General features: G+C 40.5%; 1 protein-coding gene and 1 long non-coding RNA gene across 2 annotated transcripts in view; one reads left to right on the top strand and one right to left on the bottom strand.

The window, feature by feature from the left end:
* The first annotated feature begins 258 nt into the window (after positions 1–258).
* Positions 259–21,204, top strand: TMEM231 (transmembrane protein 231). Its single transcript, XM_074199651.1, has 7 exons — positions 259–451; positions 1,758–1,924; positions 14,708–14,836; positions 15,200–15,343; positions 16,529–16,610; positions 18,519–18,624; positions 19,022–21,204. Exons 1-7 carry the CDS (start codon positions 313–315, stop codon positions 19,200–19,202), a joined length of 948 nt encoding a protein of 315 aa, XP_074055752.1. The 5' UTR covers positions 259–312; the 3' UTR covers positions 19,203–21,204.
* Positions 2,114–25,852, bottom strand: part of LOC141497099 (uncharacterized) — an 85,013-nt gene continuing 61,274 nt past the window's right edge. Inside the window, exon 3 of the long non-coding RNA XR_012471231.1 lies at positions 2,114–2,301. This is a non-coding gene — a long non-coding RNA (uncharacterized LOC141497099). The remainder of the gene's footprint in view (positions 2,302–25,852) is intronic.

Raw genomic sequence — 25,852 nt, 5'->3', positions numbered from 1 at the left:
GGGAAATTGTAAAATTCAAAATAAATAAAATATTTAACAGAAATGCGCGCGCAGCCTAAAGGCAGGAAAAGATACAAGTTCTCTTCGGGACCGCCCCTGGCTCCGTCAGGCCCCGCCCCCTCACGTCGCTTGATGATTGGCGGAGAGAGACGCCACTTCCAGAGGCGGTCTCCCATTGGCTGATTTCCTGAGGCGGGGCGGTTACCGTGGAGACCGAAGCTATGGCAACCGAGAGAAGCCAAACGTGGTAGGCGGCGGGGGTGCTGCAGCTGCGCGGGCCGCGCCGGGCCTGGCCTCGGGAGCGCGGCGGCCATGGCCCTCTACGAGCTCTACTCCCACCCGGCCCGGCGCAGCTACCGCGCGGGGCTGTGCTCCAAGGCCGCCTTCTTCCTGCTGCTGGTCACCGGCCTCACCTACGTCCCGCCCCTGCTCGTGTCCTTCCGGAGTCACGGTGAGCCCGCGCCCCCCCCGTGACCCCCAACCCTTCCGGACCCCCCGAGCCTCACCCCGAGTCCCCGGGCCTCCAAGCCCCGCCATGCGCCCCGAGGCCTTGTCGGCCTGGCGCCCGGCCCGACCCCGCAGGGCGGCCCACGCGCACTTCGTGGATTCTCCGTCTCCATCTTGGCCCCCCCCAAGGACCCCGACTCGGGACCCGCAGAGGAGCGGCTTGTATGCAGCCCGCCCCCCCCGGCTCCCCTCCCCCACCTCCTCTGCCCCCGGCCCTTATACACGTGCATGTCGGTGTGCACGCGTGTGGGGGGGGGGTGCACCTGTAGACACGTATGTGTGATGTGTGCACATTCACAAAGCTGCACATAAAAGCACATATTTTACCTAATACACATAATACTACATGTAGTGTAACATAAACACCATATACTGTGGTGTACACTTAGATATAGAATATACAGTTCCATGTATGTGCGTGTGTGTTGTATATGTGTATGTATATATCATATTGTATAAAAGAACACATTTACAGTTAGAAATTGAGAAGGAGAAAGTACATCTATACATACAGACCCACATCCGTATTACACTCCAAACTTAGCTCCTTCACAGTTAAGCAGTAAACATTTATTAAGAATCCATGATGATGGTGAAGTCCTGAGTTCAAAATTGGCCTCAGACACTTAATAATGACCTAGCTGTGTGGCCTTGGGCAAGCCACTTAATCCCACTGTCTTGCAAAAGCCAAAAAAAAAGAAAAAGAAAGAAAAAGAAAGAATCCAATATGAGCCAGGTGCTCCCTCTATGCATGTCCTTTTCCACTCTCTTCTTTATCTCTCCATCCTCCAGCTCCTTAATCCAGAATTGCCCATGGATTTATTTATTTTTATTTATTTTTGAAAGGCAAATGGGGTTAAGTGGCTTGCCCAAGGCCACACAGCTAGGTCATTATTAAGTGTCTGAGACCAGATTTGAACCCAGGTACTCCTGACTCCAAGGCTGGTGCTTTATCCACTATGCCACCTAGCCGCCCCATGCCCATGGATTTAGAAACTGCTTTTCTCATCTCCAAATTTAGTTCCCCAAGCTAGGACCATTAAGTTTCCTCTTGGCTTTCCCCCATTGCCTTTTCTTCTATCAGCTCCTTGTCTCAGTGATATCTCTTCACATCTCCCTGAGTTTGTATCTGCTTTCATTTGCCATTTTAGCTTTCTTGGCCCCCTATATCTGCTTCTTAGTGGTAAGCATACCGTGGGCCAGGGACGTCATTCTCAGTGGCTTTGTTTTGACTTCCATATTCTATCTAGGTTTTTGGCTGAAGACCAATGTCTATGAGGAGCAGCCAAGTGTCCACTTTAACCACGAGGTGCTGTTTCTGGCTTTGACAAGCTCCCCTCATGATTATCTAACCTGGAGCACATTCCCCACTTTTAACCAATTGCAAGAGGATAATCTTCGGGTGCCAGTGGTAACAGTAGGTGGTCCTATACTCTTTCTCAAGCAGATTTTGTTATTGACATTTTGTTTTGATATATTGACCTTTTCCCGATAAATAACCTCACATAAGATCTCTTTATTAAAAAAAATAAGTTAAGCCATCTAATATCATGATTGTCATGGTTTAAACCATTTTAGTTTAAACCATTTATTAACAGAAAGGAAGACTATTTCAGCTTTCCCCTCCCCACAAAAGTCCATTGGACTTGACCTGAATTCTTCCGCCTTTTAATGTTGACTTCAGTTACTCAGGGTATTCAGGTATATAATCTTCCTTTGATTTTGCTTTTTTCACTGTATAAGTATTCAAACAATTGTTTCCACATGTCTCTGAATTCTTTTTATCTGTCATTTCTGATGGGGAAATAAGATAATACCACAATTAGAGCTGCAGAGTTGGAAAGGTCCTCAGAAGTCCAACCACATTTCACAGATGAAGAAAGTGGGGTCCAGAGAAGTTAATTATTTACTAAACCTCACATAATGACAAAGTGGTATAACCAGAATTTAAACTCAGGTCTTTTGACTCTAAATTGAGTACTCTTTCTACCATGCCACATTGTCTTCTTCCATTTATATTCTATTCTCTGTTAAGGCACTTACAGTCATTGTCAGTGTAGCTTGTTTCTAGTTTGCTGCTGTTACAAATTCCTGCTGTAACAGGTATGACTATTTAAGTACAAGTGGGAACATTATTTCTATCATTGACCTTTCTGGGATTTCTGACTCAAAGGGTTTGAACAGTTTATTAAATTTTGTAGTATAATTTCAAATTATTTTCCAGAATGATTGGATCACTTCATGGCTCCACCAGCAAGGAATTAATATGCCTAGTTTCCCATAGCTCTACCAGCATTTGCTTTTTTTACTTTTTACCATCTTTGCCCAATTTGATGAGTGGGAAGTGATGCATTCCTTAATGGTATTTTATTTTGTAGTTAGCAATTGCAAATAAGACAAAAAAGAAAGTTGAGTTATTAACATTAAATAATGAAGAGACCAAGATAGTATTTGCAGATAATATGATAGAGTAGTTAAGAAAATTCATTTTCCATCAAAAATTAATAGTGATAATAAAGAAGTTGAAGGAGGTCATTATAAGATTAATTCACCAAAATCATTTGCATTCTTATTTGCTAGTAGTAGAGATCAAGGAACCCTATCATAATAACAAATGCTACCAATTATTTTGAATTTAATGTACCTAGAAATATGCATCACCTACACAGACTATAGAATTATAATGACCGAAATAAAGAGTAAATGATTAAAGGGATAGTCAGTGTTCATGGATGGATATTAATATAGTAAAAAATGTTACTATAGTGAAAATGGCAGTAAACCTCAGCTTAAACACTTAAATAAGTACCAAGCATAATAACAAGGTGTAACTACAATTGAACAAAATCAAATTAAAATGTATACAGAAAATTGAGGCAGGAATATCCAGAAGCACTAATAAAATTGTAAATGCAGTATTTGTACTTCCTGACTTAGGGAGCTAGGTGGTGCAGTAGATAGACCTCCAGGCCTGGAATCAGGAAGACTCATCTTCCTGAGTTCAATCCAGCCTCATACTCTTATAGTTGTATGACCCTGGGCAAGTCACTTAACCTTGCTTGCCTCAGATTCTTCAACTGTAAAATGAACTGGAGAAGGAAATGGCAACCTACACCAATTTCTTTGCCAAGAAAATATCCAAGTAGGCTGTCTGTGATGAAGAATACCATCTGTAACCAGAGAGAGAGAACTGTGGAGTTTGAACAAAGACCAAGGACTATTACCTTTAATTTAGAAAAAAAAAACTGCTATCTTATTGTCTGATCTTGCTATCCCTTATACTTTGTTTCTTCCTTAAGGATATGATTTCTCTCTCATCACATTCAATTTGGATCAATGTATACTGTGGAAACAATGTACAGATTGGCAAATTGCCTTCTGTGGGTGGTGGGAAGTAATATTAGGGGGAAAATAGTAAAACTCAAAGTCTTTTTTAAAAAAAAAAAGAAAATCCCCAATTAGAGACAGCAGAGAGTCAAACACAACTGAAAAATGATTGAAAAACAGCTCCCAGATACATTACAAAGAAATTATCCAAATTATCTGAGTAAAAATACAGCATGGGTGCAGCTAGGTGGCTCAGTGATAGGGCACAGGCCCTGGAATCAGAAGGACTTGAGTTCAAATTTGATCTCCAGCACTTAATAATTGCCTAACTATGTGACCTTGGGCAAGTCACTTAACTCCACTGCCTTGCAAAAAAAACAGCATGAGATTTATAAAAGAGAATATCCCACACATCTAGCTAAATGTATACAAAAGTAAACCTTTTATGAAGAATAAAAATCTCAGAAAAATATTCATGATTTAATAAAGGAACATGAGGAAAATTGGGCAGGAAATTAATTTAGACTCACACCTCACATCATATACCTTAGGAAATTCCAACTGAATTATCGATCTTGACTAGACTATGAGCTCCTAGAAAGCAGGTACTGAGTTTTACTTTTCTTAGCACAGTGGCAGACATGAACTAGGCCCTTATTTAAATGTTTCTTGACTTGACTAAACTTAAACATTAATAAAAATTTTTAAAATAAAAAATGAAATATATTTATCTCAGTTGTGGTATTTATGAAATTGGAATGATTAGGGACAAAAATAAATATTAAATTCTGCACAACAAAAAAGAAAATAACATAAGACATAAGTATTAGTAGAATTAATATAAAACTAACCATATTAATTCAATGTTTGCAAAGTAGTTTGGGATCAAGGATACTAGGGGTTGGGCAATCAAGAAAACCTTCCTAGAGAACCAGTATTCAGTAGTTTTGAAAATTAATGCTTTATGATAATTTTTAAGATATTGTGATGCTCCGGGCAACCTTAATTCATAACTTTTTTCATTATATCTCTTAAAATGATTGACTTTTTGTTCCTGTATATAAGTTTTGTTTAAATTCTTTTAAATCTATTTGATTCTAGAAAGCTGCATCTTTTACTTTGGTATAGCTCTAAATAAGAATAGGGGCTAGACCTATGGTCAGTCCTAGGTCAAAGACCATTCCTGGTCTGCTTAGAAACTTTGACCTACTTCATTTTTGACTTGGCCTTGTTCATCCCTTTTTAGATCCCCCCCACCCATATTGGTGCTAGAGACATGATAGGCTTGAGCCCCAGTTGTACCTTAGAACTCCTGAGCTCCAAAGATCACCAGCTTTGGCCTCCCCAGTAGCTGTGATGAGAAGTGTATGCCACTACACTACACCCATGCTTCATTGTGAACATATGCTTCTCTTGAGTGTTTTCTTCAGTGTGAACATCTTTGAATCCCTCAAGGCTTCTCTGGCTGCTCTCAAAGCCTGTCAATATCTTCTTTCCCATAGTGCTTCTTGTTGTTCATTTGTTGTTTACAACTCTTTGTGATCCCTTTTGGGGTTGTCTTGGCAGAGATAAGGAGTGGTTTGCCATTTCCTCTTCCATATCATTTTTTTTTTTTAGATTTTTGTAAGGCAAACGGGGTTAAGTGGCTTGCCCAAGGCCACACAGCTAGGTAATTATTAAGTGTCTGAGACCAGATTTGAACCCAGGTACTCCTGACTCCAGGGCCGGTGCTCTATCCATTGCTGCACCTAGCCGCCCTGATCTGTCCCCTTTTTATTGTATGTTTTGCATTGTTTATATACAAATTGTTTTTATAGATCTCAGAAAGTTACAAGAATGAATATCTGTTTCTCACAACTTTACCAGCATTGAGTTTTGGGTTTTTTTTTTTAAGGTTTTTGCCAGGCAATGGGGTTAAGTAGCTTACCCAAGGCCATACAACTAGGTAATTAAGTGTCTAAGGCCTGATTTGAATTCAGGTACTCCTGACTTCAGGGCTGGTGCTCTATCCACTGGTCCACCTAGCCGCCCCTGAGTTTCCTTTTTATAATTTTGCCATATACCCACATTTTTTCTAGACTAACTGCTGAATAGATATGACTCACTTGCTTTTTTTTTAACTTGAGAAATTAATATTTTGAACCCAGTTGTAAAAGCCTTTTGTGATCATTCCTAGTGTTCTTCTCTTCTCATTAAAATGGCTTCACATTTATTTATCTGAATATATAGAATGTAAGCTTCCTCAAGGACAGACTGTTCCTTCAGTGTTTTATTCATAGTGGTTGCTAACAACTTCTTGAGTTGAATTGAATTGATTTCCTGTTGAATTTCATCCTATTAGAATTAGCCAAATTATTGATAAAAATGTTAGCTACAAGGCAACAAGCAATCTATGTACATTTCCCTTGAGACCTTACCAGTTGATATCAAATTGTTAATGACTGCCCTTGGGATCTGATTATGTTAAGAATTTTGAATCCCTTCAAGTCTAATTATCAACTAGTCCTCATATCATCTTGTCTATAGGAACAGTCTGAACTATTGCATTTCCCTTATCTATCCATATAATATCTCTGTCTAAAAAAGAATAGATTCTGGGGTGGCTAGGTGGTGCAGTGGATAAAGCACCTGCCCTGGACTCAGGAGGATCTGAGTTCAAATCCGGTCTCAGATACTTAATAATTACCTAGCTGTGTGGCCTTGGGCAAGCCACTTAACCCTGTTTGCCTTGCAAAAACCTTAAAAAAAAAGGATGGATTATGAGATTCTGGTATGACTTATCCTGATAAAGTCAAATTAAATGTATGAGTTTATTTTTATTGGTTTTTATATCACTTTCATTTGTTCTGAAAATGTCTTCCCCCAAGTAATAAACTATTTCTCAAAGTAGTAATAAATAAAAAAAAGAAAGAAAAAAAGGCAATATGTCAAAACTAGCCAACTCTTTCTTCACTAAGTCTAATGGCATGTTCAGTCTTCCACATTTTTCTCAATCTTTTTCCAGGGTCAAGATGGATCATTATAATTTCATTTGGGTGTTACTGTTGGATTTTCCATAAAATGTTATTCTCCTTCTGCTTATTTCATTCTGTATCAGTTCATGGCTTCCATGTATCTCTTCTTCATATTCATTGTCTTACAATGTAGTGATCTTCCTTTGTATTCCTATACCTAAGCTTAGCCATTCCCTAATCGATGGGCATAATTTATACTTTATTTACATTACTACCATATAAAAGTTATGTTGCTGAAACGTTGTGATCATTTTTTTTTTAGGTTTTTGCAAGGCAAACAGGGTTAAGTGGCTTGCCCAAGGCCACACAGCTACGTAATTATTAAGTGTCTGAGACCAGATTTGAACCCAGGTACTCCTGACTCCAGGGCCAGTACTTTATCCACTGCACCACCTAGCCGCCCCAGATCACCATTTTTTTTAAACTAATATTCCTTAACTATTCCTCTAATAATATAGTCAAAAATTTTGTCAGGAATAGAAATCAAGTTCACTGACCTATAGTTTGCTGACTGGAATTCCAATACTATTTGTCCTTCAGTTCTGAGAACCCATTCTCAATGATTCTTTCAAAGAACACTGTTTTTCAACTTCCTGTTAGTCATTCTGTACAGTATGATGATTATTGTCTTTGGAAATGAAAAGTTCAATACAAGTTAAATAACATTGTCTTCTATCTTTTGTCAATTATCTTTCTTTCTTTCCCTACTTAAATTTTACTCTTTTCTACAGTATAGCTTTTAAAAATTTTTTATATTTTTTCAAGGTTTCATTTCTTTCCTAGCTGATTCTGAGCATAGACAATTTTAATGCTTTTCTCCCAGAATTGTACTGCCATTTTTTGCATTACCTAGTCTACTTCTTCCATCTGTACCTGTTTTTTAACATTTGGATTTAATCTATGAATTCTGTGTTCATCCACATCAGTCTCTTTAGAGAATTGTATTTACATCCCTTATTTTGTGTCTTCAGAATTTCCTTCTTGAAAGTTTCCCATCTCTTCTGGACTGACTTTCTCTATAGAATTTAGTTCATAGGATCCAATTTTTCCTATCTCTGACACCTTTGCAGTCTGCCCTTCAAAAATCAAGCCTAGCTTTTGTCTTCTAATAGAAAGGACCACCTGTCCCCCATGGTTCCCATAACTTTTATTTCAGCAGACAATTCTTCCCTTTAGGGAGGTTAGGTCCTTTATCTTGTTGGTTTTGTTGCTTCCTCCACCATTGAAGGATGAAATTATAATTAAGATAAGCTAGATAGTTACTAACTTCTCTGCTTTTGGCCCCAAGATGCCTGAAAAATTGAAGTCAGTCTTTTAAGAGTTGATTAGGTACCAAGCCTTAAGGATAAGAACTAGGGGTAAAATAAAAAAAGGCAAAAATCTGTCATCTTTCTCAAGGAACTCACTGTCTGATGGGGGCAATAACTTGTAAATAATTCTATGTAAACAAGATATATACAGGATAAATTTGGGATTGTTTTAGAGGACAGGGACTAAGATAACTGAGACTTGAAGGAAGCTGAGGAAACTTAGAGGTGGAGAGGAAGAGGGAGGGAGTACTTGGCATGGGGAACAGTCAGTGCAAATGTTCAGCTTTGGGATATGAAGCTTCAGGTTCTAGGAACAGCATGGTGGCTAGGGTCACTGGAGCAAAGACTGTGGAAGAGAGTAAGTAAAGTTTAAGGAGACTAGAGAGGTACTATGGAATCAGGGCTTGGATTGAAGGGCTTTAAAATCCTAACAGGATTTTGACCTTGGAGGGAATAGGGAACCACTGGAGTTTAATGAATTGGAGAATGACATGGTCAGAAGTTCAATTTGACAGCTGAGTAAAGGATGGGTTCTACTGGAGGCAGGGAGATCAATCTGTAGGCTGTTGCAATAGTGCAGGAATGAGAGTATGACCTGCATTAGGGTGTTGGCTCCATCAGAGGAGGGAAGGAGGACATATATTAGAGATAAAAAATGACAAGACTTAACAACTGATTATATGTGGGGTGTGCAAGACAATTAGGAGTCAAGGATAACACCTAATTGTAAGTCCGGATAACTGGAAGGATGTTGAGTGGGTGGGTGGAACCAACAGTGGTAATAGGGAAGATAATAAGAAGGAGAGAGCTTTGGAGAAAAATGAGTTTAGTTTGGGACATATTAAGTTTAACATGTCTGTGAAACATTTAGTTTGAGATATCCAATGGGCAGCAGGAGATATGAGACAGGAGGTTAAGATATTATTAGGGTTAGGTCAATAGACTGAGAATCATCTGCATGAGAAGATAATTAAATCCATGAAGGCTGATGAGATCCCTTGAGTGAAATAGTATAGAGCAAGAAAAGTGAGGGTCTTGGGAGACAGCTACAGTCATGGGGCATGACCTAAAAGTAGATCAGCAAAGGAGACCAAGGAGCATCCCACAAATAGAGGGAGAACCAGGAGAGAACAGTGTCATGAAAATCTCGAGAGTGTCAAAAAGAGGACGATCAATAGCGTCAAGGGCTGCAAAAAGATGACATATAAATCTCCTTTCACTCTGATTTCTTGATTCTGTGCCAGACCTGTGATATATTTTCTGAACTCTTCATCTCTTTTTTTTGGCCCAGACAGTCTGTGTTGTACTAAAGAAAAATATATGTTGATTCCTTATCTTCATTTATGAATTCTTTCCTAAATGCTATCTACCTAGATTTTATCAGAAGTAAATCTTACCATAAAATTATGTTCATCCTCCTCCATTCTCCTCTTTACTTATCCTATTGCTTTTAAATAAGTTACCCTCAGAGAAGAATATTTTATCTCATACCACAAAGTTTCAGTGATATTCTATGGGATCAATTTTGTCTACTTGTACTAGGATCTCTAGGTCACCTTCAACGGTTTGGGGTTTATTTAGGTTTTTTTCAAGGCAAATGGGGTTAAGTGACTTGCCCAAGGCCACACAGCTAGGTAATTATGACGTGTCTGAGGCTGGATTTGAACTCAGGTACTCCTGACTCCAGGGCTGGTGCTCTATCCACTGCACCACCTAGCCGCCCCTGAGTTTTATTCCTATATTTTCCAGATATCTGAATTTCATTCTTATTCACTGTCTTTTTGATCAGCTGTTCATTTCCCAGATCATTTATAGTTCTTGTCTTTCATCATCAGTATCCATGAAGATACCACCTGGGCCTCTCAGGGCTTTGGATCCTTGCCCAGAACTTGATAATCTTTAGCAATGGTCTCCAGATTTCTTTTGAAGAGATTATTTGTGATCATATGAATCATCAGAATTGAATAGCAGTCATCAAGCTGGACTAGTGTTGGGAGATCTCTGCCAAGTCCTATGTTCATACTCTAGGAGAACATCTGACTCGTCTGCCATTCTTGTCCAGTTGACTAAGAGCTGTCTTAGTACCTCAGAGGAAGGAGTCACTAGTCTAATTATTACTGTTTGCCTATTTGCCTTCTGATCCTTTCAGGATTATATCTTACCTGCTGTAAATTGGAACTGTAAACTTTTTTGATTTTGTTCTCCTAAATTAGGGTCTTGTTAATGGTCTTTAGATAATAATAGCAGTAGGTAACTCGAACAGCTACAATTCTAAGCCAGAATGCTTTAGAAAGTCTTTAATGGCATATTTAATTTATAACAAAACTTCAGAAAATAAATTTTAAAGAATTTTCATGGGCAACATTAATTGGTCATAAAGCAATAAAATTCAAAAGATTTAGCTTCCTCTCTTTTAAAATTTGGTAAATAGTTTAGTATGCCTCCCTTTTTTCCAGACTTTTCTGAATATTTCAATCCAAGTATTCAGATCAGAGAGGGTTTATTGAGTTTTACTTGCCATATGCAAGCTTATTGCTACATGGATGCTTATAATATAAAAATAAGATGAAAACCAGCCCTTGTCCCAAAGAAACTTATACCTAAGCTTGAAAGGGGAATACAACATGCATATAGATGAGCAAATAGATGATCATTTGAGTAGGAAAAGAACAGGGACAACCCAAGAGTCAGAGAGCCCAGGAGCCTGCCATCTCCCAAGAGCTTCTAGGACCTAGCAGAGTCCGGTCTGAAGCAGAATGTCACAGAACAAGGCATAAGACCAAGGAGATTGTTTCACATTGCCTTCTTTGAGTCTTTATTCAGCATCTCATCTTCAGAATGACTCTCACTCACTGGCAGAGTAGATGACACCAGTTGCTAGAGGGCTCCCCCTTGGGGGGGTTGGGGGGGACACTCATGCACACACACATTTTTTATCTTCTGAATTCATTGGTCACAAGCCTAGAAGCTTGTTGGTATCCATTTTCTAAAAGGTCCAGAACTTTCCATCACAACAGGGGCATAAGATCAAAGCTTCATTCCTCTTTACCAGGCCTGTGTCTGGAATTAGTCGATGTCCTCTCACAACACGTAGTCAGTCCATCTCCACAAATGGTCTGCTTCCTAGAGGCAGAGTGGAGGTTTAAAGAAGCAGGAGGTTGAAGGGCCCAGTGATTTACTTGTCAGAAGGAGTTAAACAATTTCCTTCTTGAAAGCTTTCCTTTATAGAGTAAAACTACATTCTTTGACTTTCTGAACAAAGCAAGGTTTCTTCACCTGTCACAATACAGGCATGAGGATTCAGGACATGAAAGATTTCCTCAGAAGTTAAAAGGGGGTTCTTGAAAGGAGGGTTTGTGGAGCAAGAAGCAAACAAGACCTTCCTTTGGGGAGGGGCTTCAAGCAGCATTTCTATGCTAGATTCCTTAGCTTAGTTTTGGGAGGAAGGGAGGTGGTATAGAGGACTTGAATCCTGCTTGGGCATTCAACTAGCTGGGCAAGTCTCTCAGTCTCTGTGCCTCAGTCTCCTCATTTACAAAATGGAGATTATAAGAGATATGAGATAGAAGGCTTATTGTGAGGATTAAATCAGCTGTGTTAAATGCTTTGCAAATTTTAAGGCAGTACAGAAAGGTTAGCTCTTACTGTTATTAAATGATGAGGAAGATGATTTTTGTAGAATTTGTGACTTGTTTCAAAATCACTAAGTCAGCATTTCACTTAGCAGGATTTGAGGAACTCCACCCACCTTATCTCTTGAAGGAATATTTAGGACTAGAGAAGTGAGAATCAAAGTATAGTATGTAGGAAAATGGGTGGAGATTTTTCTTTAATTTATTTTTCCAACTACATGAAATGGTAGTTTTCATCAATCATTTTTTCATAGGGATTTGAGTTTTATGGTTTTCTCCCTCCCTGCCTTCCTTCTCCCCCTCCACCTGACAGAAAGCAATCTAATAAAGGCTCTTTATGTATAATCATATGAAAGAAGAATCTAATTCAAACAGAAGAAAAAAATTAGAGAGGAAGAATAACAATATATGAGATAATTTTTAAAAATTGAAGATAGTGGGGCAGCCAGGTGGCACAGTGTATAAAGCATCGGCCTTGGAGTCAGGAGTACCTGGGTTCAAATCCGGTCTCAGACACTTAATGATTACCTAGCTGTGTGGCCTTGGGCAAGCCACTTAACCCCATTTGCCTTGCAAAAACCTAAAAAAAAAAATTGAAGATAGTAAGCCTTGGTCTGCATTTAAATTCCACTGTTCCTTCTCTGGATATGGATGGTGTTTTCCACTACAATTCTTTTAGGATTGTCTAATTATTGTACTACTGAAATGAACAAGTCCATCACAGATGATCATCACCCAATGTTGTTGTTAGTGTGTTTAATCTTCTGGTTCTGCTCATTTCATTCAGCATCAGTTCATGCAAGTCTTTCTAGGCTTTTCTGAAGTCTTACCCCTCATGATTTCTTATAGAACAATAGTATGGTGTTCTATCACATACATATATACCACAATTTGTTCAGCCATTCCCCAATTGATGGGCATCCCCTCAATTTTCAATTCTTTGCCACCATGAGAAGAGCTGTTGTGAATATTTTTATACATGTGGATTTTTTACCCTTTTTCTTGATCTCTTTGGGATACAGACTTGTAGTGATATTACTGGAACAAAGGGTATACACAGTTTTATTGCCCTTGGGAATGAGAATGCTAAGGATTTAAAAGATCTAAACGGAAGGGAGCAACTCTTCCTCTTTATAGTGGGGGGGGGACCAAAAGAGTATTAAGAGACTAGAGGGATTTCTTAGCTTCACTGGTTATGAAGATTGAGAAGTAAGAAAGCATAAATGAACCAAAATGGGGGAGAATCACCTCTCTAGAAAACTTGATCTTTAAGTCAGAATGGGAGGAAACTGATCACATCTGTCAATGTTTGGACTTTACTTATTAGGTACTGATTGACATATGAGCTATTTTAGAGTGATATATAAAGGAAATTGTTCTCTGTTGCTCTAAACCAGATATTCCAGAATTTGGATACATGTGTAGTATAGAGGAAAAAATAAGTAGATAGGTGTTGAGAGATTCAAATTCTAGTCTCATCTCTATTTCAAGCAAACTATTAACTTTAGTAGTCACTCCACCTAATTCTTATATAAAAGGAAATTGGACTAGTTTATTACCACAGTCTTTTCATGTCTAAAAAAATCTGTAAGTACTGTAGCCAAATCTGAGTTCCAGATTTCAACTCTGACCTTTAACTTATGGTGTGACCATAAGCAACCTAACTTCTCCTCAATTTTGTCATCTATAAAGGAGCATGATAGTCACTTTTAATGGATCAAATTTTACGTTTGAATCAAATGAGAATGGTTATGAAAGCACTTGTTAGGCCGTACTTTGTGAGCTTGGGATTTGTTGTTGTTGCTGCTGTTCTTCTACTACATAAAGCAATATATTATTCAAAGAAAGATGCCATGACTATCCATATATAACATGCCAAATTCGAGATTGGGAAGTAAGGAGGGAGGGAAGGAGGGAGAGAATTTGGAACACAATATGAAGAAAAAAAAGAATGTTAAAATTGTTTTCACATTTAATTGGAAAAAATAAAGTGTTAAATAAGATTTTTTTTTTAAAAAAGGAAAATACAAATTAGATTTTTCTGAGTACCTGAAACAGAAATTAGCTGTTGGAAATAAGAACTTTCTTCCCCCAACAGGTCACCATGGCCTTTCCATATTTGTCTTTATAGATACTATACTCTGATTTGAATAAGTCAGAACTGAAGCTTTAATCAATGTGTGATGTGAAACTTTTTTTATAATAACTGTGATAGGGGGCGGCTAGGTGGCGCAGTGGATAGAGCACCGGCCCTGGAGTCAGGAGTACCTGAGTTCAAATCCAGCCTCAGATACTTAATAATTACCTAGTTTGTGGCCTTGGGCAAGCCACTTAACTCCATTTGCCTTGCAAAAATCTAAAAAAAAAAAAAACCCAAAACTGTGATAAATTAGAGGCCGTGAATTCCCCAGGTAAAGATTTGAGTCTAACTCAGCGATTGGCCATTCTAGGAAGAGTTGCACAGAAATATCATAATTATCCTGATTGATTTGATTTTTGTTTGCTAGAGATGGGGTCTGAGCTCCATATACAGATCAAACCTCTGTCCTCAAAGAGCTTAGAACATCAGAGTCAAGAACAGCTCTTGACATTGCCTTTTTGATAGCATTGATCTTTTTGGGGCTACTTCAGAAATTAGCTATGTATCATCCTCTTTTTGTTATATTTTTTGACCATTGCTAATTCTTGGTATCTAGGAGGTGGCATGTCAGTGCCATGGATAATGTAGCCAATACACTTGATGTAATTTTTTTCCTGTATCAAAATATAAAAACTACAACTTGATTCTGTTTTCTTATGGGGAGTTGGGGATAGAGGTGGTGACTGGAGGAATCAAAGTGGATTTTGGTCATATCTCTGTACATATGTTTGTGATTCTTCTTAAATGAATTAAGGACTGGATTGTCATGTCTTCCAGTCCAGAGAAGAAGACAAGAACCAGGATGGGAAAATGGATGTGTTATATTTCAAATTAGAGCTTCCACTGCAGTCTACTGAGCACATTCTCGCGGTCCAGCTTATTCTGACCTTTTCTTACCAGCTGACTGTAAGTGACTGTTATGAAGTCTTTGTCTTGGTGGGGAGGGAGTCTTGAGGGAATCCCATTCCTGCTGCATTTCCTACTTCAAGAGTAAAGAAAAGGAATGTCTGTGTTTGGAGGACCCAGAGCCTCTGCCTCCTCATTCTAGGAGATCCCTGGCTGTTCTTTGCTCATTTTCTGGCCTTATTTTGGCTGTGATAGCTTGAACTCGTCCCATTTGATTCTGTAGATCATCTGAGCTTGGGCCATTTCATGACCAAGTGCCTCTCTAGGAGGAGGAACCCAGCAGCCATGGCCGCTGGTTTCTACAGCTTGAGTCCCTGGAGATTGGGCCACGGCTTAGTTGTCTCTCATAAATCATTCTTTCAGAAGATGTCAAGATTTTCAATGCAGAGCATGGCTTTTCTCCAGTCATCCTTCCCTATCCCAGGTTCCCAACTGTATGTGAATGGAGATCTGAAACTACAGCAGAAGCAGCCTCTGAAATATCGTGGGATAGATGAGAGATACAATGTAAGCTGTTTCTCTTTCCTTCTGTGTCCTGCTTCCTTTCTTAGTTATTCTTTATAAATCTTTAAAATGAAGGGATGAGACCAGCTACTTTCTGAGAGACCCTTACCAGCTCAAAAATTCTGAGTTCAGTTCTTAGAAAGTTTATCTTTAGGGTTAGCTAGGTGGTGCAGTGGATAAAGCACCAACCCTGGAATCAGTAGGACTTGAGTTCAAATATGAACTCAGACCCTTGATTACCTAGCTATGTGACCTCAGGCAAGTCACTTAACCCCATTGCCTTGCAAAAGCCAAAAACAAAAGGAAAAATAACACAAAAAAGAAAGTTTATCTTTTCATTTTAAAGATGTTATGAAGAAATTGGGAAACATCCAGAGAAGAACATGAAAAATGATCAAGGATCTTGGAAATATATAAATTTAGAAAAGATAAGGAATTGTTTAGAGAGGTATTGCAGAAAATGAGACGGATTATGGGTAAAGTATTACCTGAACTGAGGGTCTGAAATATTTGAGCTTCTCTCCTACCTCATTCACTTTCTATCCGGGGCAAGGCACCTTCTCTGGACCTCTAACTTTCCCTATCTATAAAGGGAGGGAATTGGATTTGTTAACCTTTAAGAACTCTTGCACCTAAACTAGGGTTTAGTTTAGTTGCACCTAATCACCTAAAAATCTGTGATTCCATGGCTTAAAGTCAAAGAGAAGTGGCAACTGATTAGTTTTTTTCTTTCTTGACTCAGCAAAGGGAAGACTGAAAGGAAAAGGGGTCTAACGCTAATGAGTTCACTTAAATTGTAAAGGAAGAACTTCTTGACTGTCAGTGTAATTAAACTCTCCAATGGAACATGAAGGGAGATTGCCAAATATTCATCATTGGAGGCCTTCCAGAGTAGGGTGGCCAGCCACATGTTGGAGAGAGTCCTACTCCCTTTGAGTTAAGGTCTCCATGTTTCTTCCCTCAGAGCTAGAGAGTTTTGCTTTCCAGATAGATTTCCTCCTTAGAATGTGCAATAAAAATGAAGAGAAAGAAGGACCTCCACTTACCACAAATGGCAAGCTGGATACTAGACATCATTGTTTCACACTGACCAGGATCACTTAAAGCTTAGAGAGGGAGAAGGGGAAAAGGGGAGAAGGTTGGGGTCAAAAATTGGTACTCACATGTACATCACCTGTTGATTCACAGGGATCTGTGATCAATAAGACCAGCATTTTTGCAAGTGACTATAGCTTCCAGAGAATTGTCGCTGAATACTCTGAAAGGAATGGTGAGTCATGAGTCATTCCAGGGTTTTGGGAAGGGGTGGCACTTTTCAAAGGTTTGTTCACAGATTAAGAGGAAAATGACTGTGGATTCTGGTAGTGATGAATATGGAGCATCTGGAGAAGGCAAGCAAATGAGGGGTCCTTATTGTGCTTTCCCTTTCTTGTCTTCTTCCTAGGCTGATCTCTCTGAACTGTTACCACAGTTCCAAGACGAATGACTCCCCTGAATAAATGATAATCATTCCTTGTATTATTTGATGACTAACTTTAATTGTCTTACCAAGCATTTATTTGACACATGCTCTGTTTGAGGGACTATATTCTATGTACAGGATGATGCAGAGTAAATAGGAGTTTGCCAGTTAATGAGCATTTATTAAATATCAACACTGCTAAGCAAGCACTAGGGGGTAGGTATAAAGAAAGGTAAAAACAACATACCAGCCCCTGCCCTCAAGGAGCTTATATTTTAGTAGATTAGACAATAGGTAAATGTATGTGTGTGTGTCTAAATGTAGTTATATGTAGAAATAACTCTTTGGATACCTATCTTAGTCTGTATGTGTGTGAGGTGTGGACACATCAAAGAGAAGAGGAAAGGTCACAGTGCAAAGGTGGGAGTGGGGAGAGGGCCTGGAGAGGAGCGGAGGAGGAAACAAAGGATCAGGCTGGGAGGGGCTGAGAAGGTCTGAGTTGCTGCCTTTGGTACCTTCTGGGTCTCATTTGCCTTTTCTTTGTATTGCCAATACTTTGCATACAGAGTTGGTGCTTAATCAGTGCTGCTTGTCTCACTGTCTGATTGATGAACTATTCCAGGAGTTCAGAAGAGGGACAGAGCATTTCAGGAGTATGAGGGAAGAGTTCAAGAAGGAGTTGGCAAATTTTCTCTTGAAGGGTGGATAAGATTTCCACAGAAAAAGTTCAGAGAACAGCAGGCAGAGGAAAAATCAGGAGATGTAATTAGGGAGAACATAATCCAATTTGGCAGGAAGAGAGAGTCTTGTGAGTCTGGAAAGGTTAGTCGCAGCCAGCTCATAAAGAGCCTTGGATTCTGGGGTATGGGGTCTGGCTCTCTGTTGCATTGGCAAAGGGAGCAATGGAAGGTTTTTGATCAGGGCTATGCAATCAATATGTGCCATGTTGTTTGTGAGGAGGATGAACAAAACAACACCTTTCACATGGCAGACTCTTAATCAATGATATTGAATTAAATTGAGAGGAAGAAAATGAAGGCTATTGAAGTCATCTAAGTAATGAGATCCTGAACTAAGGGGGGGTATCAACAGGAAGGGAAAAGGGGGGATGACTGGAAGAATTTATAAAATGAGCAGGATTTGAGGTTTTCTTGGATGAGGGGGGAAGGAAGGGAATAAGCAGATAAAGATGAAAGAGAAATCAAATAAGCTCAAGTGACTTGTGCCTCTAATAGTGCCAATAATGGAGAAGATTGAAGAGAAGAAGGAAAATTGGAGGTGGGGAGTGGGAATAAAGAGTTCCTTTTGGTTTTGTAGATATAGTGGACACTGAGCATTCTGAATGCTCCTAAAAATTTTATTTAAAATAAAGGAAGAAAATGGGTTCTACTGTTTATATTTCACAGATGGATAAAGGGAGCATAAGATACTCCTTCAGGATCTTCTAGCATTAATAGCACAAATGTAATGATGTAAGACCTCTCCACTATGGCAGAATTTCAGGATTTTGTCATTTGTTGGAGAGGACAGACTTGGGGGGACTATTCCTTTTAGTTTGACTCAGAACATGGAGCTTTCTGAGGGGCTGTTGTTTATGCCATTACCTTAGCTACCAGACACAGCAAGCACTGTATGAAGATGTGTAGTGAGTCCTCTAGGAGGATTTGGGCTTTGGGGATGTACCATTTTAAGGAGTTCCTTCTTGTTTCATTGCAGTGACCACAATCTTGGCTAATGCCCAGCCTCTTTGGCTGGTGGGGAGGGCTGCAGAAGCACCATTCGTACTGAACGCTGTCATTCGCTATCCTGTGGAGAACATTTCATATCCTTTGATGGTTACCTGCTGAAAGAACAGGTCAGCAGTGGCCCTGACTTAAGGAAAGGAAGAAATACCCATGTGAAACTAAATCAGGATGGGAGTGGGGCAGATTCTTCAAATGATGGCATCCTGTTGAGCCACCTGCTTTTAGAGCCCCTTTAAAGTTGCTTGTCTTTACCAACTTTTCCCTAGGGGGAAAAATAAACTTTAATTTCCTCATTTTTTCCCCTCAGCAGCTAGTTTTTCAAGCCATAATCATCCATATTTATATTTTGACCTTCCCAGTCTTGCCCTTTTTTAATAAGGATATTTGAAACATTTGGTTTATTTCCTTTTGGAACAAAGCCTTCGCTCTCAGTTATTGATGCATGATATTCAATGGTTCCTTAACAGTTGGTACCTATTATCCAGGTTTCTGGGAGACAATCAAGTTTGCCTGGATCCAGTATGTCAGTATTCTACTTATCTTCATTTGGATATTTGAAAGAATCAAGATCTTTGTGTTTCAGAATCAAATGGTGACCACAGTCCCTGCAATGAAAGTGTATTCAGTGGAAAGTTGTAAGGAACATATATCTTAAGAAGAAGCCCTTCTACAAATGACTGGGTGCAGCCACACCTACCTCACTGTGATTTTCAGAAAATCATCTTTGCATTGTCACTTCTTGGAACGGGGCTTTGCCATCATTTTATAGTAGTCACAATTATGAGGAAGAACTAACAAACAGACCATTTTGATATCTTGGAAAGGGTTCCATTTTTGATGACTCTAAGATCTTGCCTCTTTGGATCTGGAGGCCATATATGATGCATTTTTCCCTATTCAAAACTTTTATCACTACAGGGCTATCTTTTCATAGGCAAGAAAATCTTCCCTCATTTTTCTATTTAGAACTTTTAAGTAGAAGTAAATGTCTATGGGTAAGAGATTTGGGGACACAATGCTTCTCGCTGGCTAGTCTGATCATACGTTTATTCATCTTCTATTAATTATTCTATATCTCTCTGAAACTTTAGATACTTCATTCCATTATGAATCCATAAGATGTTGCTGTAGAGGTTAGTATTTTAACAATGGCTTTTTTTTTCCTTTCCAGCTGATACCTAACAGCTTGAATACTGTCTGTCTACCAATTGCATGAAACATGAAGGGCCCACTTGACACCAGGCCCTGGGTGCACTGATAAAATGCCTAAGAGACTTTAGCTAATGGGAGAAAAACAAGGACACAAATAGCTGACTCAAGGGGGAGTAGGATAAGTGCACAGGAGTAGTCCAGGCGAAGTGCTTTTCTGCAGAAGGCCGATTCTGAGTCGGGCCCAGCAGCAAGGGTCTTGAGGGTATGGGATCCGGATCCAGAAGAGGGCAGAACAAGAAAAGAGAACAACATAGTGGAGTGGAAGGAGGGTTAGATTGGAGTCAAAGGCTTGGGTTCAGATGTAGACTCTGCTACTTTTTTTACCTGTGTGACCTTAGGCAAACCATTTGATCTCTCTGTGCCTCAGCTTCCCCACCTATAAGTGTGCTTGTGGGGAGAAGGTTGGGCAGATGATCTCTAAGGTGCCTTTTTATTTTTTTATTTTTATTTTTTTTAGTTTTTGCAAGGCAATGGGGTTAAGTGGCTTGCCCAGGGCCACACAGCTAGGTCATTATTGAGTGTCTGAGACCGGATTTGAACCCAGGTACTCCTGACTCCAGGGCTAGTGCTCTATCCACTGTGCCCCTAAGGTGCCTTTTCAGTTGTAAATTTATGATCCTGTAAATCTCAGTGAAGGATGGAGAAGTTTTTACCAATTGCAGGCGCACTCTGAAATATAGATTTTGCTTCTCAATGACCCAGTAAAAGACAGAAGAGTCCTTGTTGTCCTCTCTGGTCCCCTGTTGCCTGATGAGGACAGAAAAAAATGAACCTTCCCTTCACCGTATTGGCATGGAAACAGACAAGGGGGGGGGAGACTGGGTTATTGGATTGGCTGCCACCCAGTCATCCTGAAGAGAAAGACAGACACTTTAATGGGTAAAAGAATTTGTTTTATAACATCAAATAGACATTTGGAGCTAGAAGGATGTCCTCTTCTTGTAATTGATGCCCCCACTAGTACCTGAAACCCCTGCTTCAACGTGCTGCCTATTCAACACTTGACACTTTGTTGGAAAGACTAATGGCTCTCATTTCAAAAGCACATCTTTTCAGGATTCTGACCTGGCCAAGATGGAAGTCTGGAAAAACAAAGCTGTTTCACTTTATTTAAGCACAGAAATGCTTGAACAACTTTTATTATTAATGTTGGAAAATTTTCATTATTTCTTTTAACATCTAGGAATGTAAAAATGCCAGATTATATTTTCTTCAAATCCAATCTAAAAATAACTTCTGGGATTCAAACCAAATAAGAAAAAAAAAGTATAAAGACATTAGAAAACCTGTTTAAGTGATGAGCTTACTTAAAATTTTGTTAATTATATTTAATTGCAAAATTCCTATGTTTTATAAAGAATATGTGAACATTCCTTAATTTTGTATCTTTCTGATTAAAATGTTCAAAATATATGTGTCAAGACCTATGGAATATTTTTTCTCCAGTAAACCCTTTTCTGTAATCTTAAATTCTGTGTAAGCATCCTTTGTTAAGGCATTGCTCAGAGGCCTTGGAGTTTACTTATTGGCCCTGTAGCAGAATCACTCAGGTACAACCCCAAACAAACATGGGAGTTTTCACCTAATCCACTTGAATGGCATGTTCTAGTCACAGTCTGGAAAATTACAACTCTGTTTTGGAAGGATTTGATTATTTAAAAAAAGGAACAACAGTAAATTTATGGAGTTGAGAGAGAGAAAAATTAAACTGACCTCAAAGACAGGCAAAGATAGCAAAGATTGAAGGCAATTGCTTGATAATTTAAGAAAAGCAAAACCAGCCAACTTGACTTTATTTAAATTTCTTCCCAAATTCAGGGGCACAGGTTCTGATCTAATTTACCTGAGTAATTGCCTTATTAAGGCAATTATTAAGCACTTTCTGGTTACAAAGTATATTCACTTGTCCTTCACAAAATCCTTTGTGTGAGAGGGTAGTGTAAATACAACCCTTGAAACTTCAGGCTAAGAGAACTAGCCACTAGTCAAAATCTAGTAATTGGTACGTTAGGTGGATCTGGAACTATTCGCTCCAGTGTCGGCATCTCTGGCACTAATAACTATGCTGCCTTAAATTTCAGCTATGGAAGAGGCTTAAAAGTAGTTTTCCGAGAGGAAATGCTTTCTTCTTGCTAGAAACTCAAATTATCCAACTTTTATTTACAGGGAAAGGAATTTCTTTTATTCAACCAAATACAAGTATGTACTTGACACCTAGTTTGCACTAAGCGTCATGCTAACAAATATGGGGAATGAAATATAAGACATGGTTCTTGACACTCTTTGAGCATGAGCATGAGCTAGAGTCAAGAGGTTAATGACCTGAGCTGAGATCTCAACAATCTAAGAGCTGACCCTTTCAACGGGAGCCAAAACAACCAGTTGCTAGGGTGGCTCGATTTCTCCATCCTTTCCCAAATTCACTGGTCTTGTTCTTCCAGGAGATTTTTTTTTTTTGGGGGGGGAGATCATTCCTGTTAGGTTTTCTGTTTTATTTTGGCCTTTTTTTCTCGAGACATGAGGGAAGAGGCCTGGATAGGACCAGTGGAGTGGGGTGGGATGGGATGGTGGGAATAGAAAACTAGGTATTTCATTTTTTTTTTTGCTTGAACTATTTGTTTTGTTTTGAAGGGTGGATTTGCAAAGCAGCTCATATTCAAGGTCACCTTGGCTCAGGTCTTTCCACGGACTGCTTTGGGTTCCTATTTCATTCACAAGGGCTTTTTGTGCTCTCCAGCTGACTTTGTAACCTTTCCACTGTATTCACTTCCCTTGCTTAGTCCTAGGTGTGGTGTTGGGATGATCATGCTCCCCCCTATACACCTGGTTCTCTGGAAGAAGGCTTAAAGAGAACAACACCTTCACATAATGGGCACTCCACAAATTTGTTAAATGAAGAGGTGACCTAATGAGCGCTTTTATTTGGACTGAAAAACCTGGATTCCAACACTACCAGTGCCATTGCAAGCAAATGACTTGGATCTATACTTCCATTTCCTCATTTGTAAAATGAGGGCATTGTACTAAACTGTCTCTAAGGTCCCCCTTCTAGTTCTCTTCCCCTGGGAGCATAGAATGTCAAATGAGGAACGGGACTTGAGAGCAACATTCAGGCTAACACTTGTTTTTATTGACTGGGAGACAAAAGCAGGAGAGGGTAACTGCCCGAAGGTGCCATAGCAGATGAGCGGCAGAATCAGGCTAGAATCCAAATCTCTTGTTTTCAGAGGGTAGCTCCACTGTAAAGTGACGGAGGAAAGAAGTCCCAGATGCCCCTCAGCTGGGGACTGTGCCTCTTCCCTCCCGCCTGGCTGGCACAGCTTAATGCCTCCTGCCTTCATTTCTCCATCTTCCAGAAGAGGGGACTTCCTAAAGGCTAAAGCCTTGCATGTTGACCTAGAAGGTCTGACTCTGCTATTTGCCACAGTAGGCAAACCACTTTTTCCTCTCTTGGCCTCAGTTTCCTCAAAGATATTAATTTGGGCTAGGTGCGCTCTTAGGTCCTTCCAGCAGTGCCATTCTTGGACCTTGGGAAGAGGGGGATGGACAGATCTCCTCCCCTCGCCTACGGGATTGAGTGTCCCCCACCCACCCCCCAATGGCAGCGGGGAGCTTCCCTTCCCTCCTGTCCCCTCCTCGCCCCTCCTCTCCCGGCCAGTGCTGCGGCCACGTCTGGAAACCACCCACTGTGCCAGCTCTGCAGCAGAGAAAGCGCCCCGGCCCCGGCCCGGGGAAGGCAGAGCCGAGCGGGGGGCGGCCCGGGGCGAGGGGCGCTGCTAGCTGAAAGCAGGTATGGGGGGCCGGGGGGCTGCATGCAATCCTGGGGCGAGGGGCTGGGCTCCGAGGCAGCTGCCCGTCCCGAGCATCACCACGCGCCCGGCAGAAGCGGCAGCCGCTTTCCTCCAGCCGGGCAGGGCTCCTTGGGGCCCCGGCATCCCGTTGCCTCCCAAGTCGCTCTCGCCTCTCCCGGGTTCAGTTCCCGAAGGGTTAAGTGCCGATCTCCAGGACCCTCACACGCTGCTGCTTCCTCTCCATAGTCCCAGGGAAGCTTCTTTATCCTTCACTGTCCCCAAATCTCTTCTTGTGCTTCTGGGATCTTCTGGTTCTCCTTTCTGCTCCTCTCTTAGAAGCCTGGGCGGCCAGGATCATTTTCTTTATTTTTTGGGTTTTTTTAATCTTTGCAAGGGTTAAGTGACTTGCCCGAGGTCACCCAGCTAGGTCATTATCAAGGGTCGGATTTGAACTCAGGTCGTCCTAGGATCATTTCTTTCCCTTCTCTTCTTTCCTCCTCTTCATCCCCTAGACCTCCTGTTCAAGAAGACGACCCTGTCCCTTCTCCCTGCTTCCCATCTCTCCAGAATCCCCTCTTGGCCTCTCTGAAAAATGCCCCAGTCTTTCCCTGCTGACCCTCGTTGGGAGGGTCCTCTTTTCTGGAGGGGTCTCAGGAGGACACCTCAATACCTTTGGGAATCCTTGACTGGGGGGCGGGGAAGGGCAGACCCTGGGATGAGGTGAAGTGGGGACACTATTCCTGTAACCATTTCAGTTGGGGAAAGAGATCCGGTCACTCTGGTGGCTAATCAGGAGAAGAATTTTAGTATGTAATGCTAGAGAGCGCCACTGTATTCCAATTCTAGAATCATAGAAGCACAGTGTTAGAGCTGGCTTTTAACACGAGTTTGTTTTTTTGTTTTGTTTCCGAGTGCCTGCTTTGCCTTGTGAGATGATCAGCTAGGATGTATTTGCTCATCTCAGCAGTACAACAATTAGACAATGGCAAAGGACTTCTGATGGAAAATACCATCCCCATCCAGACCCCATCCAGACCCCATTCAGAGAAGGAATTAGAGTCTGCATGCAGGCCAAAGCTTACTAGTTTCATTTCTCCATTTTCGTTTGATAGTTTTTTCCACTTTTTTGTTCTATTAATATGGAAATGTGTTTAACATATTTTAACATGTAAAACCTATATTAGATTGCTCTGTCAGGGTCAGGGGGGAGGGAAATGTGAAATTCCAAACCTTAGAAAAATGATTGTTGAAAACTATCTTTGCCTATAGTTGTAAAAATAAGGAAATAGAGTGCCCGCTCTGAATCAGGCACTGAAAATTCAAAGACAAATTAGAAGAGTTATTTGTCCACGAGGACTTGACTTTCTACTGGAATGAACCTTAGAAATGATTTCGTTCATCCCCATCGTTTTATGGCCAGGAAAACTGAACCTCAGGAAAATAAAACGAGTTTCTGCTCTGCCATCCCCCAAACACATAGCTAGTTAGTAGCATATACAGGATAAGGGCAGCTAGGTGGTGCAGCGGATAGAGAACTGGCCTTGGAGCAGGAGGAGAAGGAGTTCGAATCCGGCATCAGACACTTGACTCTTACTAGCTGTGTGACCTTGGGCAAGTGATTGCCTCATCCAGAGCCATCTCAGTCATCCCAAATTCATATCTGGGCAGTAGACCTAGTTGACTCTGAAGAAAGCACCCCCTCACTCAAATCCAATTCACGTACTTGCCGTGGCATCAACCTCTCTGATGTAGTGGTCTTCTTTGGAAAAATGAAGGACAAAAACAAACAGAACAAAAACCTCTCGGGCCTCTAAGAAATGGAACTCTGAGCTAGTCACAGCTGTAAAGACAATATAGAATCTTGTGATCTAGGAAAGTCCTCCCCTTTAGAAAATAGGACCCCTTTCTCAGCTCGCCTTTTGTGTGTGTGAGCTCACTCATAACTGGCACAAGGGAAATGATTCCTTTTTTATAGAGGATGAAACGAGAAAAAGTTGCGTGAGGTGAGGTATGATATAAAGTGCTGCCAACACAGGGAATATCTTCAGGGAAGAATGAACCTTAGGGATGAACTTCAGGGAATATCTGTGTAGGAGCCCCATTGCTCTCTTTTAGAAATGGAGGACTGGCCTGAACTGATCAGGTTGCAAGGAGGATGAATCAGTCACAGATGAGAACTAGCCCCAAGACTTAGGCTAAGAAGATTTCATCTAAATATATGACTGAGGCTGTTCCCATTTATACTCTCAAGTTAACAGTCTTCTCCCCTCCACTTCTAAGTAGGGCAAGATATGGACAACTT

This window comes from Macrotis lagotis, chromosome 1, assembly GCF_037893015.1.
Source record: "Macrotis lagotis isolate mMagLag1 chromosome 1, bilby.v1.9.chrom.fasta, whole genome shotgun sequence".
NCBI lineage: Eukaryota > Metazoa > Chordata > Mammalia > Peramelemorphia > Peramelidae > Macrotis > Macrotis lagotis.
Note: the sequence above shows the minus strand (reverse complement) of the source record. Positions and strands in the feature narration are given on the sequence as shown.

Excerpts from the sequence above, each read along its gene's own strand:
- TMEM231 (XM_074199651.1), top strand. The coding sequence starts at position 313 with ATGGCCCTCTACGAGCTCTACTCCCACCCGGCCCGGCGCAGCTACCGC. Across the intron at positions 1,925-14,707 it reads TTCGGGTGCCAGTGGTAACA|TCCAGAGAAGAAGACAAGAA; the intron begins GTAGGTGGTCCT and ends CATGTCTTCCAG. Across the intron at positions 16,611-18,518 it reads TGAATACTCTGAAAGGAATG|TGACCACAATCTTGGCTAAT; the intron begins GTGAGTCATGAG and ends GTTTCATTGCAG.